Consider the following 22,266-nt stretch of genomic DNA (forward strand, 5'->3'; position numbering starts at 1 on the left):
CATTTTTTTATTTAATTCAGCTCATCCTTGCCCCATTTTTAAACCTATTTTGTTTATTATTCCCCCCCACACACACACATATGTATTCACTTCCTCTTTTACTATGATTTACATCAATTGGTAAACCAGGTTTTCAGTGCGATAAACACACTATATATATTTAAAGTACTGTTTTATTTAGCGACAGATTTTTTCAGTCTCTGTAAATATTTCTCTGCTTATTCACACTCCAATCCTCTAGGGGGCGATAAAGCGTTTTCACGGTGATTTGACAGCTGCAAAGAAACCCAAAGAAGAACACAAATTTAAAGGTCCTCTGAAGAGCAATATATATTGCCTGCTCGTTAGGATTTTTTTAAGAAATCGGATGATATCCAATTTGTATGCCTAGATATGTAGATGTTGTAGTTGTATTCGTATCTCAACAGTTTTAAAAGAAAAAAAAAATCAAAGCAACATATGGGCACTATTTTCCCTCGATAATTTATCGACAGGCATCTTCAAAGACAGACTTTACGGACCCGACGAGAGAGGACAGCAACATGGCGGTCTCCTTGCGCCTGGGTCGTCAGGGAGCTCTGCTTGGGCTTAGATTTACCCAAATTAAAAAATCTTTATGGCCCTCACATTATTTTCAGGACCGAGTTAGACATTTCTTTCATTCACCATGGGCGCTTGGTGAGTGTTAACCGAAAGGCATGGCGATATTCGGTGTCGCTTTTAAGCTAACAGTCGCTTGTATTTGGTATTCCGTTAGGGTTTTCTCCTAAATAATTTACTTAAAAATATTGCAAAAATAGCAGTGTTACAAGAAACGAATTATCTGTTGCAAACTTACTTTATAAATATGTTGAGTTTGTTTTTTATATACATAATTGCTTTTGATTTGTATTAGTTTTAGAGTAAAGAGCCAAAAAAGAAAATATTTTATTGATTTGTTGTGACGATGATATTTTGACACCATCTACACGCCGTAGAAAGTTTAATGCAAGTCATGTCATTATTCTGGAGGCAGTCCATTATCCAATATTGTCCGTTGTCACCACATAGTACAACATTTGATCCAGTCCGGCCACTGGTTGCAAAATCAGGGTATATCAACTATAGGCTTTACATATCTAGTTCATATAAACCACAAACATAAGGTCAGCCGTTTGGCATTTTTAGCAAATATTTAAAAAATATTTCAAAGGCACGATCAAATCAATCCAAGCTGTATTTGTAGAACACTTCACAGCCTAGTAACAGTATTTTACAGCTGTCTCATTACAACATCCTTCCCATAAAAGGAATATATATATAAAACATATCATGCCTTCAAATAAAATAGAGAGGAATTTGGCTTGAAGCTGAAGTGAGAAAATATTTAGAGGTTCGTCCCCCAACCACCCCATTCATGATCTCAGCGGACGTCATCACAGGATCCTCTCTCTTTTCATTGAAAAGACTTATTTAGGATCCCCCTGGAAAAAAATACCAGAGTTTAAACATGTCAAAAGAATAAAAAGAACAAAAGTAAAAAACAAAAAATGCAAATAAATAAACTTTAAATTGATTTGCAAGTAGATATATGATCTTGTGAAAAGCATTCCACAAATACAAGTGTTAATACTTCATACTTAACATGTGTTCAATTAAAAGCAAAGTTCAAAAGTTGAATTTTGAGCCTGCCTGTAACCCTTGTGCTATCCTAGGCATGTTTACATTTAAAGTGGGGTCATCTGGACCCCACAAGACAGTGCACTGAACTTTTTCTTTTTTCCATTGATTTATTTATTTTAAATTAAATCTTCTCTGGAGTGTGTGGCAGACATAAAATCCTGTCCATCTTTGTCATGGGAAGGATCACATGTTAATGTAAGGGTGGGGTCATGTGCACCCCATAAGATAGCACGAGAGTTAAAAGCATGAACAATTTTTGAAGTCCTAAAGTTTTCTCTGAGGCTGTTTTACATGAGAAGACTGGGATGAGTCTGAGCTCGCCATACGATTAGATAGAAGAAGACTTCTTATTTTCTTGATTTCTGTCGTTCAAATTTTCACAAGCATTTGTTTTCTTGGTTACCATGGTTGAGAAGAGCCATTTATATTACATTTTACTTGGTTGGAAGAGAACCAGCTGAGATCAACATTAATGTTTCATGGACTGCTGGACTTGATCAACCACAAAAACTTTGTCTTACTCAATGACAACGTATCAACGTATCAATTCTGATGCGTTGCCAGCATTGCTGCTGTAATATGAGCTGAACAGAGTGGATTGATACTCCCATATTTCCATCTCAACAGCAAATACTTCAATTTATTTCGATTTATCCTTTTGTTTAAGGGAAAAAATTGGTAATTTTTTAAACAAAATGTGCTTCCATATCAACGATTGATTATCTGTAAGGTATTTAGAGAAGAAGAATGAGAAACAATGAGTTCAGTTGTTCAGAAACATCAGTAAAACCAGTCCAACAACTGGTTGGCCTCATCAAACATGAGATAGAATTACCCCAATGTTTCCATGAGACTGGTAAATGAACAGCACGTTTCCATTTGACCTCGTGTCACTGTTGTGTTGATTTTCCTTCTGTTCTCATATGACTCTGGAAGACAAGACTGGGCGGTCTCAGAGCACATTTCTTATTCAGGTTGTTTATTTCAAATATGTTGCCATGCTTTGGTGTTTGTGTGAAATGTAGCAATGAATGTCAGCAGTTTAATAACAAAGTTTTTTGATGACTGTCATCTGACTATTGAAACGGTTGCTCATAAAACTTGTAGTTGGGGATAAGCAGGTGTTATGTCTAATATAAACAATGACTTCATATTGAGACACAATACTTGTTTCTGTCGAAACCTTAAATGAACCAGTGATGTTTCTGTGAAACCAGAAGAGTTCATTGAAATCCAGGAGAATCTGTCATTGAGTCACTGACTAAAAAGAAACAGTCAATCCTGGAAAAATCCCAAGTTTCAGGTTTGAATACATAAACAAATACCAGAAAGATCAGACAGTAGAAATTATTAAATTTTAGAAACATGAACTGAAGATACTTTTTAACATGTATTTAAAAAACTGTTTCCATATACCTATAAGATAAGGAGCTGGGGTTTGACTGAAGTCACCACAGAATCAGTCTTTAGAAGTCACTGGCTGATAATAGACTAGTTTTGAACTTTATTAAAAGGAAACAGAAAAGGACTAAGTTGCTCTAGTGTTTCCTTTTGCCTGAAAGCTAAACCTTTTTTTGTCATCTGCTCTTTTTATATATACATTTTCTGGTTTGAACATGTTGACAGAAAAGCTGTGTGAACTACAAACGCATATAAAGGCATTGGTAAGCCTGTAGCACAGCGTCATCTGCTGACAGGATAAGTTATGAACAGAGCAAGTTTGCATCTTCATAGATTTGATCCCAGTAGATGAGGACGAAAGAATACAACATACATTGTTAGAGCATCCTAATGTTTTTTTAAAGCTTTGTGGATTTGTTTTTTGAGTTTGTTTTTTTTAACACATTAGAAGAAAATATTTTACCTAGTAAGTTAATAAAGATGAAAAATCGTTTGATAGAAGTAGGCACAGAAAAAAAGTGAATATTATTTTATTACCATATTTAGATTTATTAAAAACACATAAGTCCACATCATAAAATGACCGAAACATTTTTGCATGTTTTTTTAGGAGATATACTGTTAAAAACCGATCATCCTTATTTCTACCATCAAAATGTAAAAAAAAAAGAAATAACTGATGTTAACAATGACGAATTCTCACTTGTATAGTCTGAGGTTTGTTCTAAAAAGTCAACAGATGGCAGCATTACACAGCGCGGAGTACATAAACTCAGTTTTCTATTGAAGTTTGGATATATTAAAAGTAGGTCTTAAAGCAAAGAAAGAAAATCCACATTAAAAATAGTTTAAGTAAATTGAATTGGTATTTTAATCGTGTTATATGTTAAATAAAACCACATATTTTTATCATTTCATTAATAGTATGACTGTTGGTGTGTTTTTAATCTACTCCTGATATGTTAAAATAACCTCTGGCATTGTTTGAGAGGACTTTTATATTGCTCATAATATTATATTCCCAACCTGATTGGCTACGAAGTTACATCTGCTCATCCTTACAGTTTGTGACCTCTATTTTAATCTAACTCTAAGAAAATTGTTCGAAATGATCCTTTGATCTTTCTTTGCAGCCAGTGCCATTGCTTGGTACTTAATTTATTCTGAAATTAACATTAAAAAAATGTTTTTTTTTTTATCACATATTTCTACAAAGTTGTTTTGTCTTTTTTCTCCACTAGGTGTCGCTCCACTCAAAGTGCAGATGCCAGCTCTCTCTCCCACCATGGAGGAAGGGAACATTGTGAAATGGCTTAAAAAAGAAGGTAAAAAGCTCTTAGAAACGCCCCTAAATATTAATCATTTATTTTTCTAACCTTGTATTTGTGTGTTTTAAAATCTTTTCTTAAAAGCTAGTTTTTGACTTGTCCTTTTTGCACTTTAATTTGAATCTTTCCATGCAATTAGAGGAAGTTTAACAGTCAAAGTGAGGTCTTCTGATGTCTTGTGAGAAATGAAGTACATCAACAACACTATAAACATCTCTTCTCTAGTCAGAGTGAAGCCTGTGAGGAGGAGGAGCACCTGGAGGTCTTGGGGATTAATTGGCTCATAGGGTCACAGTGTTGATCAGTGCTGAGCAGCATGTTAGCCAGGCGCTACAGCTGCACTCTCCTTCAGGAGAAAGCTGGAATCTGATTGGCTGCTCCGCTGTGTTGCCATGTGCTTTTGAGGTTGGGGGGCAAAGTAAAGATGTGTCTGGATGTATATGAGAGAAAAGAAGAAGAAAGGTTTAGCCTCTTACACCAGCCGTGCAAACAAACATTTAAACAGACAAAAAAAGAAAAAAAAACGACAAATCTAGTTGTTTTTGGAAGCATAACAATTACTGTTTAATGTTACTTAAAGAGAAAGTGGTTGCTAAGTTTGATGTTTTTGCTCAATTTCTTGTCAGCAACTAATTGCAAGCTATCAGCCCAGTGAAATACAATAAATGATCCAATCTAGTTTGGCATTGTCCCGCCTAAATGCTAAATGAAAGGTTATCTCAAAGTTGTTTTTGCTTTGACAGGTGAGACGGTGGAAGCAGGTGATGCTCTCTGTGAGATCGAGACCGATAAGGCTGTGGTTACCATGGAGTCCAATGACGATGGGATCCTGGCAAAGATACTGGTAAGAACTGGTGAAAAGTCTTGAGCTTGAGACGTACACAATTTATGAAAATATTTAATTCATGTGACTCTGAAGTGTGTTTGATCTGAAATCTGTTTATTGTTAAGTGTCACTTTGCCCTCCTGTTAAACCTTTTTTTTTAATAATATTTAATTGCCTAGAATTGGTTAATTTTATATGCAGTAATGGCAAACTTAAAAAGACTTTTTGGGTACAGTTGTGCTTTCTCCAGCTCTAATTCCTCATAATGTTGCCTTAAATATTCAGAAAGATTTCATAACTGTGTTTTTTTAAAGACCAACTCAGATGAAAATATTGTTTTTGGTGTTTTAACATGTTTCTGTGGTATTGTTTCTACTGATTAAGGACGTATGCAAGGAAAATAGGCAGTACATTACAGCAGTACATTTTTTTTCAAGATGAAAACACAAAGAATGAGCAAAAACTTTAGACCACAAATGGTTACATTAAAAATATTTCCTTAAAATATTTTGGAAAGTTCATGCTGGTGAATTTTTGAAGATGTTAATTTAGTCAGCAATGTATGTTCAGGTCAACCGAGTGTTAGCATTAGCCGTCCTTTTGGAAATTCCATTAAACATTAACCTCAAACTAGCGGACTTTAGCTTTATGTGCTAAATCGATCTATATTTTTATGAATAAATTATTGATTTGTTAAGCTTGAATCAATTCAAATCGATTAGTTGACTTTATTAACTACTCCATTCTGATGCAACCATATGTAAATGACTAGATCCATAGACTTCTTTGTTTTCCTCATCTGAGCTAGCATTTAGTTTACTCAGAATCGTATTGCTCTGATTTTGCTCGTCTAGAAAACGACACAAGATTTTGGATTTAGGCTAAAAACGCTATAATCATAATTAAGACATCTGTAAACTCTTTTTCAATAGACCTAAAGATGATCGGAGTGGGACAGTTTCCTGTCCCTTTTAAAATAATTTGACATTTTTCTTAATATGTTTTTGCCTAAACCACTGTTTGATTCATATCTGTATTTTCTGCCCATGTCTTTCTTTGGAGATACACTATGATTATGGTTGTGTAGATCAGTATTGGAGTTGGTCAATTGTGCATTTATATATTTTTTAAGTGTGTACTCCCCAAACAAGCTTAATTACTTTAATAAGAGGAGACTGTTCATTCAGCCGTCAGCTGGAAACCGTGGTCCTGCATCTTTCATTTCTTTCACTTCACTACCCTCCACTCTTGCATTCTCTAACTCTGTTCTCTTGGCTACTGTGGGGATGAGGTAGTTTCCATGGCAACCGCCCAAGAATTGGGGGTAGGGGCTTTAGCTGGCAAACAAAGATGGTTTGTATTAGATAAGCCCCCTGGTTCTCTCTGGCGCGCTCTTTTTTTTAATTTTTCTGTGACGGCGAGTTCGTTTGTGGTCAAGGAAATAGGAAATACAGATGTTGGCGGTAGTTTACATATGTTGACATATATGTGCAAAGTTGCATGAGCTGATGTTGTATATTTTAAGTGGTTTTGAATTCAAAGGGAAACGTAAAACCCTCCAGTGGCCAAATGTCTTGGCAGGTTGTAGAAGACATGGATCATGTTTTAAGGGTTTTTTAATGGGGGTCAAGCACTGCTTTGGACCTTCAATATTTTGTCTGACTGTCAGAGTAACAGGAGATGCTCCCTGCTCCGATTAACATATAAGGGATGTTATTCAAGCTACAAAAAGTAAATTAAAATTGTATACGCACATTACGGTTATAGTTCTACGTTTTTGTGCTGGAAATATTATCTTTAGCTTCTTGGACTGATTCATGTCTTCCTTTCAAGTGTATCCACATGGTTTGAGTCTGAAAATCTTTATCTAATGTTATCAGCGTTTGACTAAAACAAAAATCTTGCTTGAGAGTCTTTCATTCTTCTTCTATCTGAAAAAAATGTTAACCAGGCAAATGAAGTACAATTGAAGGATACATTTCCTTATTTTTATAGTTTGGCTATGGGGTGCGACTTGTACTCAGGAGCAACTTATTTCAGATTTTTTTTAAACATAAATAAGTTCATATATTTGTAATTTTCCCATTAACAACTAGTTGCCCTTCAGTGGTTGTTTCCTTTTAACAGCAGCTAGAGGACACTGTAGGTGTCCACTACTGACAATCAAAAAAAAAAAAACATCGATGAGAACGATCTGATTGTTCTACTGAACTCTATGACATTTTTCGACTTGCATTGAAATACTATAATTTTTGTTTCCTTTCTTGTACTGATGCGTAACAGCAAGTCATCCAACTAGGTTACAAAGAAGCAGAAGTACCGCTGAAAGCGCCATCATTCAGATGCTCCTGCACTACAATGTAAAAGATCGCCTTTTAAAAGAAAAAACTCTGAAAGATCTCTTAAATTCAGACATGGAGACATGTTTACCAATGCTTTTGTAGAGCTCTTTAAAATAAATAAACCTGATCCCTCAACGTCAGCCATGCATTGGAAATGAGATGTACAATCAATGCTTCCATGTAGCGATGAGGCTAAAAACTCAACGGTAGCTTCTCCCACACGCAATGGTCGCATCCATTTTATGAAGACTTTATCTGGACAAACATTGAGCTTTGAATATGACGCAAGTCAAAAAAGAGGCAACAGACACATATAAGATGAGCACTGAAACAGAGACCGACGAATTTGCCGCGTCACTCACGTTTGGTGTGAATGAAGCATTACGCTGAGCTTGGACGATTTATTCAGAATGTTGCTCATAAAAATGCGACCTATACTCCTGTGCAACTTAAACTTCAGAAAAAAAACGTACCTTTAACATTCTTCTGCATATTTTTGTCCCTTGCTGAATCCTTAAGTTGCAAAACAGAGATTTTTAGAGGAAAATGCTTTTTTGACACAAAGTGGAAACTACTTAGTTAATACGCCACGTACCAGTAAAGAACAAGTTGGCTTTGTGAGCCAGAGTTATCAGAAGATCTTTTTTGGGGGGGACTTTATGACTCATAAAGTACAATGGAATTGCAGGAACTTGCTTCTAAAGAAAGAAGCCACAGTCCTGTTTCTGTAAAAGACGTCATGCACTGTTGATCATAGTTCAAACATCTCTTACAAAAATACAGCCTGTCCTGTTTCTCTTTAACCCATAAATAAATCCACTCTTAACTTTTCTAATAAAACTAGTTTAACAACCAAGACAAACAACCACTTCGTCTTTGAGAGTCAGATGGGTTGAATGAATGTTATTAAGTTGTTGTGAGTTTACAAAATCAGCATTGATGTTGATTTTTGCACTTTTTCAGCTTGAAACTTATTCCACGAATACAAAGTGTGCATTGTGTTGATTTTACCTTGTAAATCCATAATGACATCTTTTAATACCCCACTTAATTATTTTTAATCAGTAACCATCACCCATCACCATAAGCCAGAGTCTTAATAATTGTTGTTTTAACCTAAATGGTAACGCTTTATATTAGCTGTTATAGTTTAGATATAACTACATATATGCACTGAGGGTGTGTGCATATCTTGACACGTTCAGGTATACTTCTGCTTTTGGCATTTTTCCACACAGATGTCCTAAATAATTTTTGGTTCAGCATAAAAAAATGACTATTTGGAGTCACTTCCTTATCAACCGCTCTAAACATCTCTAAACATTTGATGGCAGTGTTGAGCTCAGCTGCACTGTGGCCATCTGTTTATGCAGATACCCATGATGCAAACTGTTTACAGTTCGTGCAGCTTCACCGTGAGAATCCAGCCATGTGTTAGAGCATTGCTGTGTGTCGACCTAATGAAGTGGGAAGTCCCAACAGTTATTCAGAACCTTTTTGTGGTTTTGTTTAGTATGTTATTTATATGTTTTGGATTCGAGCATTGTTTATCACTTTAGCCCTGCATTTTTAAGTGTTAGTTTTTAGTGTCAGTGGGTTTTTAAATCTTTGATTGTTGTAAAATGGTCTCAGTTTTCAAATGTTACTGATTACTGATCACATGCAAGACATTTTATAGCACACATTAATGATGGAAAATATTTATTTAGAATTAAATATTCTTGCTTTTTTATTAGAAGTATGCTACTTGAAATTTTTAAAGCTCATAAAGTCCTCAAGCCGCTACTACTGTAACTACAGAATCACCCTAAGAAGAAGTAAAGCGGCTCGGGAGAATCTGTCAAACATTATTGGTGGGGACCAGTGGGCACCTCATACTTTTAATATTCACGACCACGTTTAAAAATAAGCATTCACATAACTTCATTGTTGTATAATTCCCCTACAAATGCAGACTACTGCAGCCTTTGCTGAGTGGTCTGATACGACAGCACACGGAGTTATTCCCTGTCCTCCCACCTTTCCCGTCTGGAGGCAACTTTCTGAATGGAACGGCTTATCTGAAGTGATGAAGTGCACCCACCCCACTTTTGTGTTGGAACTGCCCTTTCAGTTAGTGTGACCGATATGCCAGGATCAGCACATGCAGGTCAAAGAGAGACGCCAAAGCCTTGCACTGAACTTAGATTGGTCTATAAAGATAAAACCGGTAGTCATTTGAGAAACGCATGGTAAAAGAATTTAGCTTGATGAGAATTGAAGAAGAATGCAGTGTCCCATTTTGCTATATTATGATTGGGTATAAATTTTCCTTGATTTTACATTTACTTAGCATGTTTTTATATTTGTAGATGGAAGAGGGAAGTCGCAATGTGCGCCTCGGCACTCTCATTGCCCTAATGGTGGAGGAAGGACAGGACTGGAAGCAGGTGGAGGTCCCCTCCCCAGATGCTCCACCTCCCTCTGCAGGTCCCACAGTTACCCATGAACCCACCGGCTCACCTGTGACCCCCGCATCTCCTCCTCTATCAGTAAAGCCCGCTCCTTCAGGACCGTAAGCGTTTACTTTCTGTATTGTTTTCAAATGTGCGAACACAAGTTTGGCCCCATTTCTTAATCTATGAGGTTAGCTGTTCTTAAAAATGACTCGGATATGATTTTTTTGTAGTTAAATGTTCGCTGTTTTTTTTTTTTGTTGTTTTTTTTGTAACTTTGTTTAAATATGAAACAATAAAATGCAGTGTTATTATCTAAAAGGAAAGTTAAAACATGGTTCTGGTTCTGGTTCTGTTGCAGGTTGCGTTTAAGTCCAGCTGCACGACACATTCTCGACACCCATGGTATTGACCCAAAACTGGCCACGCCCACCGGACCGAGAGGACTCATTACAAAAGAGTAGGTCTTCGAAACAAATCAATTATTAACATCTGAGTTTTTACATCTCTTTGTACAAACCATAGAGGGTAAATTAAGAGACTTTTAGCCAAACTAATTGGTCATTTATGTATTTATGTATTTATTCAGCAGTTTTATTCACTGGGACATGAAAGAAGCATCGATCTGAATCTTACTAGCTGTTGTTTTTGTTAGATGCAACAAAGATGAACTGAAAGTTCATGCTGACATTAAGTGAAATTCAGGTACAACAACTTTAAAACTATCTCTAAAAAACTTCCCTAAATAATCTTCAATCTTGTTGTCAATTGTAATTGAATATTTTCTGTATATTTTATAAAGTTATTCTCCCTTTTTGCCTCACAACTTATTATCAAAGTATTTTCATAACTAGTACAAATAACCATTTTTTCCTAAAGCAATTTCCCTTTCCTCAATCATGACTGGCTTTGTGTTTCTGGAGTGAATCTGCACAGCAGAGTGCTGTAAGCACACAAACAAACAGCTGGGATACCTGCTGCTGTCACTGGGGATCTGATTGAATGCTCTTGTTACCCGCCTAACGATGTGCTGGGAAAAGTCATTAATGAACTTCTGTTACTATAGCAACCCCGGCTCAGGTGCCCCACCTGTGACCACAAGGACAAAAAAAAAAGCTCTCATGTGTGTGTTTATAAAAGATGTGGAGACGTTGCTAAATGAAATACTATTCACAGAAATTATTTCTTTGGATTTCAGACAACTTTTAATGAAGCCTTCCATCATATTTTTTAATATATTAATGTCTGTTAAATAATAAAACAATTATTTTAAAATATGATTAAAAATACAACAAACTTTATTATCTTGCCAGTCAAAGACATTTGGAACAAAGTAGTTGACCTGTGATTTTTATGCACCCTTATTGCTTATTATTTGCTTATTAGCAAAGTTAAATCGGTTAAAAAAATACTATGGTGACAAATCAGCAGAACCCTCAAAATGTCTTGTTGCTGCCCAATTTGTTTGTTTTTTTTCTTAAATTGTTGGCGTGGTTAAGATTGGCCGCCAGTGGCACTTCAAATGGACGACCGGCGTCCAGAGACATTTATTTACACACCATCCAATCAGAGGTGTCGCCTGCTCTGTGGACGCCCAACTGATGCCTGATTTCTGCCCGTCACTGGACTCCCAACGCGTGGTGTGTAAAAATGTGCCTCCCACCTCCCAGTCACCTGCTGAATATGCTGAAAAACTTGCATTTAGGTTGCAGCACGGTGACGTTATGGGATATGTGACCGTAATCAGAACTGGATTACATTTTATAATGGGAATGTTATCCAGTTTTAAATGTTTGTTGTTTTTGGCTTCAGTCATTTATTAAGGTTTATAACCATGTTAAACGCGTTGGGCATAAATTAGCCCCGCCCAATAAATCACAATTTATCGATATCAAAATCCGCCATTGTGATACACACATTGCAAAGGATGATGTAAACTGCATCAAATGGTTACCTTACATTTTTACACATATACTAGTTTAATCTCGTGGCCATTTGATGTTTAACATATCAAAGAGAGCGCTTTACTCATATGACCCATCAGATGGATCATTTCTCATGTTGACTTTTATTTACTGCTCCAGTGAAAGAAGAATTATGTTGAGTTGTTTTGCTATTTTTATTTATTTATCGCAAGTCATATAAAATAAATAAAACTTTTACAAACCGTCCACTGATGCCACTATTTTTATCAGAATGACTCTGCATCTTTTATTAGCCACTATAGCCACTACCTCTGGCTATCTTTTTTTCATATTTGTATCTGTTTTTATGTCCGATCTACATTGATTCATATTTGAATTTTAGGTCATTCCAGGTATTTATGTTGTGCTCCATACTTTTTTGTTTTCTGTATTTAAAGTCTCTAAAGCACATTGTTGTCCCTCTGATCTCACACGGCTGCAGGAGCTAAGCTGTGTTTCTGTGTCTTGGGTCCTTTGTCAGCGTTTGTACATTTAAGAGCTGCCTCTGCCCCTCTTTAATATTCTAGTCACCTTCTCCTTCTCTTTCATGAGCTCTTTTGACTTGGAGTGCAGCTCATCAGTGTTCCTAGCTCGCAACACCAAAAAGAGAAAAAAAAAAAGATTATCTTTGAAAGATTTAATCTGTTTTCTTCCATTCGCTGAATTGCATTTCCTCTTTAGATACAAACTTGTTGAAGAAATGCACCAAATCTAGCTTCATTCATTGTTTATGTGATAGTATTTTTACAGAAGAGGAGGATTGACTTTTTAAGAAATAAACCTTTATTGGAACTAATATTTTGGGTGCAGTGTGTGGGTACACTTCAAAAGTTGACATGACGGTTATTAAACGGAACCGCAATCAGCTTAGTAAGGGAACTTCCGAGATCAGAGAAAAAGGCAGAGCTGAGACGCTAAAGGAAATTAAAAATCTAGAGTCCACAGGATGTTGAGGAGAACCTCACAGGCGGGGAGGCTTGATTGTTTTGAGCGGCATGGCAGGTTCAGTAACAGCTGGTCCAGAGAAAAGATAAATGGAGGAAAGCTCAGTCAACTATAAGCACAGAGCTGCAGGCATCTGGAACCTTTCAGTTGTTGTGCTCCTAAAATAAAAATCGATCCAGGTCAAACTTTGGATCTATTGGCGTCATCTTTTACCAACAGTACTGTTTGTCTTATTCTTTTCAGCTCACAAACTCATGTATCTACTGCTTATCTGTGCCACTTGGCTACTGGCTTATCAGCCATTATTTATTTGAAGTTTTTTACTCTTTCAGCAAGGAATTCTTAATTTAGAGGATGTAATAAAATCCAGAAATAACCCAGTCGATTGTATTTTACTACACATTACCAGCAGTGAATTATCACTAATGCTCAGTACGCCACATGAGAGAAAGCTAAAGGCGTTGCCCAACGTTTTTGCGAAGATGGCCTGATTTGGTGAGGTGAAAATGTGTCAGTCTTTGAATAATAACATTAAATGTAAATGTTATTGCAATATCCTTTTTTTTCTTCACGTAGAACAGAAATCAATGTAAATACATTTTTATTAAATTACATTTTATATTTGAAGGGCAGATATTAATTGATAAAATAAAAAGTCTGTTTAAATGAAATGTTACACTTTTTTACTATTAAATGCTCACTATCATGACAGGAAAACAACAACAGTTATTCAGGATACAAACAATTTTGATGAAAGAAACAAAAAAAAATCTGTTCTACTCATTAAAACCCTAAAAGCCCTTAAGGTCAGGTAGCCATATGTTGATGCCATGGATTTACAGCTGCTTATAATATCATTTAACTAATCACAATCAAGAAATTGTTAAGTTTTTAGAAAGTGCTGGGGGCCATATATCATAGATTTTATGACGGGAGGCTGTTAACCATTAAAAAATTACAGTAAATCAAAAAACAAACACTGGAGCTCTGGTGTTAAAGGGTTAATACAAGTATTGTTTTTGCAAAGATTTTAGCTTTCAACTTATTATTGTTTCTGTTTATAATTCTACTTATTCTATAAGTGATGTCATAAATGCTTAAAAGTACGTTTTCCTGTTTTTCTTTTTTTTCCCTCCAGAGATGCATTGAATCTTTTAAAGGGGTCCCCTCCAACCAAAGCAACTCCAGCTGTTGCCACGCCAACCGTCCCACCTCCTGTTCAGAGTCCCGCCCGCACCCCTACAGGTCCCCCTCCACCTCCTGGCAGCAGACCCAACGTCCCTCCTCTGTCTGTCCCAGGGAAACCAGGAGCACCGGTGAGATATTATATCTATTATTACTTTTTCCTAAAACTGGTCATATTTCTTAAAGGGGCCCTACCACGAAAATTCTAATTTTTGAGGTTTTAAATGCATTTTATTGTTCATTCCTCACTGTAAAGAACCTCAAAGCGGCATTTTGATGCATGCATGTAATCCTCTAATTTTGAGGTGGTCTCGGTTTGTTTGCAATCGGACTGAACTTCGATTCGCTCTGAGATCCCTCAGTCTGAATACGAAATGAACCTAGAGCGGAACAACTGAACCAAAACGGCCACCGTACCCGACAGTCACGTGATGTAAACACGTTAGAAATGAGGGGGTCGGTGAGCTGCGGACAAATTTACACTACTGATTGTCGTGTTAGCCAAAAGGAAATAATTGGTCCAACTGTTAACTTGTTAGAATGTTTATTTTAACGTCACTAAAAAACATATAACTCAGTTTTCTGTGTGTCGTTACGTGGCACACGCGCGTGGTGCTGCTGTGACATCATCTTAAAAGCTCTATTGTAGTTCTAACAGAATTCTCTTAAAAACAATGTCATAACACCACAACGATGAGACATCAAAATGTGGTCTGATGAATTCTGGCTCAATAAAACAACTTTTAACGTGATCCACATTGATTCTACATGTCACAAACTCTGATTAACATGTGTACCTGTTGCCATAGCGTCTCCAGTAACCGTCATGCATGTAGGTTTCCTCTGCGGTACCAAAGATGCAGTAAAAACTGTTGAACCTGACCTTCATATTGACGCTCAAAATCCATCAGCAAAATACAAAGTTTGAATAGGTGAAAAATCATGGCACGGATTCGCATCTATCTTTCTCTTCTGTTTTGACCCGTCCCATAGCTGCTGGCCAATGACTGAAGAGATCTGTAGCTTGTTTACAAAACCATGTGACTAAATATTTCATAAATAATGCAATATTCATAAATAATTTGTTTTTGAGTGTTCTGAAGGTAATATTTGATCATATATATGGATATAGTTTACTCTGAAAGGCTGAAGTAGATCATGGTATGGCCCCTTTAAATGAACTTATGAACTTTTAAAGTGTACCGTTACTTAATTTTCCTGTTACGTAAACTCTAATTTGTCCTCTTTCTAACCTCCTCATTTCATTTCGACAGGGAACCTTCACAGAGGTCCCAGCCACAAACGTGCGGCGTGTGATCGCCCAAAGACTGACCCAATCAAAGACCACCATCCCACACGCGTACGCGTCCATAGACTGCGACATGGCTGCAGTCTTGAAGCTCCGCAAAGACCTGGCCAAAGGTGAACCCAACTGACACATAAAGTCAGCTGCTACATAAAAGTACAGTTTTCTTGAGTCTATGACCTCCGCTGACAGTTTAGAAAGTCCTAATTTTTGACAAACTTTACTTTGAATGTCAGTTTTGCATCAGTTTCTAAGTAATAACATGTTAACCGCTGTGGGAGAGGCTCAATTATCAAGATAAGTATCCACATTGTATAATGAAAATATGAGATGAACAGATATTTATAGCTGATTTAAAAAGTTTTTAATAATTTTGTCAATTTTTTGGATTAACTTTTTTCTAGTAAAGATGGCCCAGTGTTAATATATAAATACATTTTGTTGTTTTAGACCAATTTTTAAACCCTGCTGGTAGTTTGTGGGTGTTGTTATCGTTAGACACCCGAAACAAAAACACTGAAATCCCACTTGTTTAGTCACACTTGCTCATAACAGCAGTTGGTTTGTAAAGGGGAAGTTGTTGAGCAACAGACATTAGGGTGGGAGTGTTGAAAGGGTTTACAACATTACGGAAAGGGGAAGTTTATTGATGTTTAAGACTGGACACGTCTTTTTTAAAGGAAAAAATAAGACAATCACCCACAAATACTGATCATCTACTAGTTTAAATGCAGCAGAAGCAATTGTTTGAGTATAACCGCTGTTACTTAAATGCTTATAGGTAAATTTTCTGATCTGTGCTGAGTGAAGGTAAATCTCTCTGGGAGCTGGCTCCGCGACAGGAAACGGGACGACCATTCCAGACCTATTAGCAGGCCTGTGTGTTCTCGGGGATTGGCCTGCCGGTTGTTTTTGCGGCCTGTCATTGTTCGGGAGCAGCGCGATTTCATGCTGCTAGCTCATTAAGCATTCCCCCAGCAGCATTCATAACCGTCTGCTGGAAGCACAAGTTGGCAGGGAGTTTCAGTCCAAACCCGTTTGTACCACCAAGACCCAGGAAAGGGAGGCAGACGTGGAAAAAAAAAGTCATAAAATGTATAATTAACAGTATAACATATGTTTTGTGTCTTTTTTTGTTTTAATCCTCATTTAAATCAATATCAAGTGATGATTTGGAACAGAAACAAATGTGAACACTTGTGTTTTCTTTGTATTTAGGGCACAGACACAAAAAAACTTGTTTTCATGGGACCTTCAGGAAGTTTCATTGATCATTTTTCCCTTTGTTTTTTTTTTCAGAGCAAATCAAAGTATCTGTCAATGATTTTATTATCAAAGCAGCTGCTGTTACATTAAAAGTAAGTCATATTTCAAATTCTTTTGTAGTTTAAATCCACAGGTGCACCATCTCACATCACTCTATATTTTAGGAATGAGCGCATAACTTTTATTTTTATTTTAACAACATTTAGGGGTTTGTTATTTATCCAATTGTCACTGATGTTTACAGTTTTGTAGTTTTATTAAATCTTTCTCACCCAACATTTAATATTTTACCTTTATATTATTTTATTGTATCTAATTTTTAAGGGGTTTTAAAATTTTAACAAAAACATGATGGATTTCTATTGTCAGTGTGGAATTTTAATGTTTTGTTTTAAATAAACTTTTAAGCTTTTTATAAATAGAAATTATGTTTGATTATTATGTACAATTTATGTTAACACAAGATTTAAACAACATTTCCCCAGAAGGCTTAATCATAGTTATCTTAAGGCAACAGCAAATGCTAGTCTGTCTTCATTTGTAGTTTTTATTGAAAGTATGTACATACATTTTGAATAATATTACATTTTATTAAGAAAAATGTGGCTCGAGACTCTCTATAGGTCAACACATCACCAGAATGCTCCTATAGATTCCCTGGCTTGCTTCCCTTCACACAACATGTACTACACTGGACAGATTTGAATTAATACTAGTATTTATATCCAGTATTGTAGTTTCCTATTTTTATATCTATTTTTTTCTTTAGAAATTGAATTAGAGATTTTTATTCCTTCAAAACATCATCAGCTGCTCATATTCTATGGATTTTACATCCTCCACACAGTTTTCTGTTGAAAAAGGTTGCAGAAGTGGCAACACAATAGTACTTTACTGACTGTTTACCTATGAACTATGTCATAGATTATGTACCACCACACAGGATTTGTGTTTACACCTCGTTTGTCCTTTCATTTGTCTCCTCAGCAAATGCCAGAGGTGAATGTGACTTGGTCTGGGGATGGACCCCATGCGCTGGATTCAGTCCACATCTCAATCGCCGTGGCGACTGAGCGAGGCCTCATCACTCCTATCATCAGGGATGCAGCAAACAAAGGGGTGCAGGAGATCTCGGCTCAGGCCAAGGTAGAGATGGAACAGAAAGGATCATCTTCACTTCAGTTTGTTCTTAGAAACAGATGTGGGTGTTAAACCCAAACTGGTAAAAGTATTTTCAGGACTTCTCTTTTCACTTCTATTTATTGCTGTTGCACACCAGCATGTAACGACTCCAGTTCTAGAATGTGACTTGCTCTCATGACCGGGTTGTTTAGTCACAGGCCTAACCTGTCCCAGACCTCAGATGGAGCATAATGCAACAACGGTTATCACTTTGTGTGGCTCACGTTCAGCAGCTGGGTACAATAGTCGTGCACTCACAATTTGATGCACATTTACCGTCTCCTCATTTCTAACATAGCAAAGGATGAAATTCTGAAAGTCAGGATTAAAAAAAGAAAAAGGGGGCTTTTACCCCTTCAGTGACCCGTCATCAAATACTGCGCTTCAGACCACCGTTTAGTGTTGTGTTTGCTAAGAACAAATGCAGTTAAATGAAATACAGAAATGAAAAGAATGAGTCTGAACTTAAGAGCATGTTTATGACGACGAGTGTCAACATATAAAAGTATAGTTCAAATCATTCATTTGTTGAAGATTTTTTTTTTTGGCATTGGTTTCTGGAAAGCAAAGGTCCCACTCCAGTCATACTTTGATCTATTGTAAAAGTGTTCCAAAATTTTTGTTTGCTCCTTATTCACACTGATTTAACATTGAAATATGTTCTCTATAGTCAAATAAATGCCATAAAAACGTGTTACAAACACAAAAAACTAACATTATTTTATAGGAGTGGGCTTTTAAAATAACTTTTGATTTAAACCAAAAGCTTTATTTATATTATCATGTAATAATACCATACATTTATATTACACAAATAACACTCAATTATCTTCTAATCCATTTATAATTAAAATAAGTTGATTTATGGTGTGATGAAGACGAGCAGAGTTGTTTCTAACCTCTTTTTTTTTCACAATTGACCACATGAAAGCCACATCCTGTAGCTCATCCTGAACTTCATGTTCATGCGGTGACTCCTAGCAGCAGTTTTATTAGTGCTTGTTGCTGTTGTGTAAAGTCTACAAAGTCTTTTAGTTTTTACCTTCTTTTGGGCAAAACAGACAAAAATTGTATTTTATTTGTGATCACATTTCGTGATTATATAATACACAACGCTTTCTTAGATAGAGCAGATATTTTTTCTAAATTAATTCTTGGTAATACTGTAGGTCTTTTTTTTATTTTATAAAAACTTTAAATAAAACCATGATTGATCTTTTACAGTTTAAAAAGCGGATATTCCAGTCCGCCGTGCTGTTGTAAGACAAGAGTTCTGTGGCTCTGAATGAAAGGCTGTTACTTTCAGAGGCCTCGTCTTCCCCTTTGGGTGCTGTCAATTCCCTTTTCTAATTTTCCTGATGCACAGCCCAGTGGTTTTCATTAAAACCTGCATTTGCTGTGGGAAATTTATCTATTTTCTCTAACATGTTCTTTATAAATGGAACCATGTTACCGTTTAACCCAAAGATCGGAATTTACAACTGATTTTTCAATATTAACATGTAATTTTGCTGCATTTGTGATCTTGTCAGATACTTTAAGCTATTATAAAATGAGCTAAAAGCAGCATTAATTCAACTACAAAACACTGAAATGAAGCTGAAATGCTTTTACAGGTATTGGCTCAAAAAGCTCGAGATGGAAAACTTCTTCCTGAGGAATACCAGGGAGGCTCGTTCAGGTAAGAGACGAAAATCTGTTTGCATATGTTCTTCAGTGCTTCCTCTGCTCAGTGTGTATTTGTGTTTATAGAAACTGTATTGATTGTTCCATAATTCCCTTATAAATCTTTAATTACAATGCAACATTAATATAAATAGCGCCATAAATATCAGCTCATAAAAGTTGATTGTAGTTTACCCAGCGCTCATTCTACATTTCACTGGAGCTAGAATTAAATGTGGTTTTGGGGGACAAAACCATCAGTTCTGGCGCCCAAAATAGAAAAGTGTAAATTGGGAAAATTCCTTTCTTAGTCATTAAATGCGATGGTTCCATTTACACACAAATGAGGTTTCTGTGTCAGGCGGATGCGATACATTTTTAACGAGATGCAGTTTTTTTTTTTTTTTTATTACCCTGAAGATGTATGTTTCGACTCCCTATAGTCTCCCTCTTTCACTGAAACACTCCCAAAGAAAATCTTGCCTCTGGTCGATGTTCTGTGTTTATTTTTATAAATAAAGTTTAGTATTTAAATGTAGTTTCTTTATGCTGTGGTCACAAATACCACTGCCCCCATGTGATGGCGAGGCATCGGCAGAATTCAAGATTTTGTGCTGCCACCCAATTGTTGGTGGTCGTCAGGCATCAGTGATGACGTCATTACAAAATCGTGTGACGGCTGGATCACCGGCCGGCAGCAGCGAGTTCCCACAATTCCACCGTTTGATTTCTAACAATCGTGGATGGTGGCAGTGGGGTGGCAGTACTGGGGCAGGCGGCTGACTGGAGGGTGGCAGTCTGAAATCAGCTGATCATCAGACAGTGTTGAACCTTGGAGATACGTCTTCCTTCTGCCTTCCTGCTGCCCGCCGGTCACTAGACTGCCACCCTGCGACCTCGAAATGTGCCAGATGGTGACTGATGTCAAAAAGTTGTCCGGTCCTCATTAAATTTCAGCTTTTTTTATGCCGCAGCGTGGCCAACTAGCCAAATTTGCTGAAGAACTTATCTTTAGGTTGGCGCTCTGTGGCATTTTGGGATTTGTGATCATAGTCTTCAATAAGTATTTTCATGCAATTCATTTTTTGCGCAATGAATTAATCATAACCTGTAATTAATTAATCTAATTGATCAATTTTACATGTTAATATTGTTAGCCTAATAACTGCTGTAAAAAAGCCTGATTTTCAGGTATTTTCAATTAATTTTACAACACTGTGGTGCACTAAAAGATAAAAATAACTCAAAAAGTTGTTTTATCAGGTGTTTTTTGTTTTTTATTGTAACAGATTTCCAACTTTAAAAAAAACACAAGGAACACTTTTCTGAGCAATAAAAAAATAGGATTTAAATTGTATATATTAAGGTACTTATTCCACAGTTTATTACAAAAGTAGTACAGTAGAAAAGACGAGTGAATCTATAGTTTCATTTAACCTGTGAATTTGTTCAATTTGAAGACTGTGATGCAGCAAAAGAGAGAAAAAGATGAGAATCTAAGAAGGAGGAAATGAGACACGAGGACGTGACATCAGGAGAGTTGAACTATTCACTTTGTCTCTAAAAAGAAAAAACTTTGCTTCATCTGGATAAAAAAAATGCAGGAAAAGCGAACTTTCCCTCTGAAATGATGCTTTGTTTTATTTTGTTTCAACAATTGCATTCTAAAGAGGAAAGAGCGAGAGAAGAGCACACATGGTTTGTGCTGGAGCTGTTACCATGACAACGCACTGTGGACAATGATTTAAACTTCAAAATAATTGATTTAATATTTATTTTTTCTATAAATGACCATGGCGATCGGGGTAATGCCCTTCCAGGTGTCATGAACGTGATTGATGGAGGAAGTAAAAAATATAGCGCGCTAAAATGTCTAATTAATCACGATTAAAGCGATAATTGACAGTTCTAGTCTTCCTATCAGTAATACGGAAGTTGACATGTTGACGATCTCCTCTCTCTTCCTTCTCCATGTTTTGTCTGGCAACAGCATATCTAACCTGGGGATGTTCGGCATCAGCGGCTTCAGTGCCGTCATCAACCCCCCTCAGGCGTGCATCCTGGCTGTGGGGACCTCCAGGGCCGAGCTGCAGCTGAAGGAAGACGATCAGACCGTGCACACGCGGCAGCTCATGACGGTCACCATGTCCAGCGACGGGCGACTCGTGGACGACGAGTTAGCTTCTCGGTTTCTTGATCAATTCCGTGCCAATCTAGAACAACCACAGCGCATGGCCCTGGCTTAAAAAGAGACGAGATAAAATGTAAGAGCAGGAGTGTCCGTTCTTTCTTTAAGGCTTTATATAAGGTTGTGTACATACTGTAAACTTAAGTTTCTCATCGCATATTGTCCCTAAGTTTGGGAGTGGATTTCTCCCAAACTTAAAGGGCTGTTGCAGCGGTCCCACATACTACTATGAAAGATAATGATTTTCCATGCTGTGATCTACCCTACAGCTGTTGTACATAAAGAAGGAAATCCTCAATTTTCCAGTCAGACTTCTTAAAACTTGTTTAACTTAACGTAAACATGAAATTGGTGAAATTTCTTGGTGTAAATTTGTGAGATATTTATTATTTAACATAAGTGCAAGTAAATCCTTGTAAAGCAGCTTTTATTGTTGCTCAATAAAAAAAATAAACAATATTGAATTTATCCGGACTCGCGTATCAAGAAATGTCCTCTTCTGGTCCACATGTGAACACCAGGTTTGGTTTTGGTGTCTTAAATCTGCAATAAAAGTCATGTTCAACCATCA

At 36.6% G+C, this 22,266-nt stretch overlaps 1 protein-coding gene across 1 annotated transcript; it reads left to right on the forward strand.

Annotated features, from left to right (window-relative positions):
- Positions 1 to 330: 330 nt before the first annotated feature.
- Positions 331 to 22,266, forward strand: pdhx (pyruvate dehydrogenase complex component X). Its single transcript, XM_024282614.2, has 11 exons — positions 331 to 678; positions 4,305 to 4,388; positions 5,135 to 5,235; positions 9,911 to 10,113; positions 10,356 to 10,454; positions 14,042 to 14,219; positions 15,363 to 15,510; positions 16,694 to 16,752; positions 17,648 to 17,806; positions 19,459 to 19,523; positions 21,498 to 22,266. Exons 1-11 carry the CDS (start codon positions 543 to 545, stop codon positions 21,751 to 21,753), a joined length of 1,488 nt encoding a protein of 495 aa, XP_024138382.1. The 5' UTR covers positions 331 to 542; the 3' UTR covers positions 21,754 to 22,266.

The sequence above is a fragment of the Oryzias melastigma genome, linkage group LG6 (assembly GCF_002922805.2).
Source record: "Oryzias melastigma strain HK-1 linkage group LG6, ASM292280v2, whole genome shotgun sequence".
In the NCBI taxonomy this organism is placed as follows: domain Eukaryota; kingdom Metazoa; phylum Chordata; class Actinopteri; order Beloniformes; family Adrianichthyidae; genus Oryzias; species Oryzias melastigma.

Bases quoted from the DNA above. Each gene is read 5' to 3' on its own strand.
- pdhx (XM_024282614.2), top strand. From the start codon at position 543: ATGGCGGTCTCCTTGCGCCTGGGTCGTCAGGGAGCTCTGCTTGGGCTT. The intron at 5,236-9,910 runs GTAAGAACTGGT...TTATATTTGTAG, and splicing joins GGATCCTGGCAAAGATACTG to ATGGAAGAGGGAAGTCGCAA. The intron at 17,807-19,458 runs GTAGAGATGGAA...ATGCTTTTACAG, and splicing joins AGATCTCGGCTCAGGCCAAG to GTATTGGCTCAAAAAGCTCG.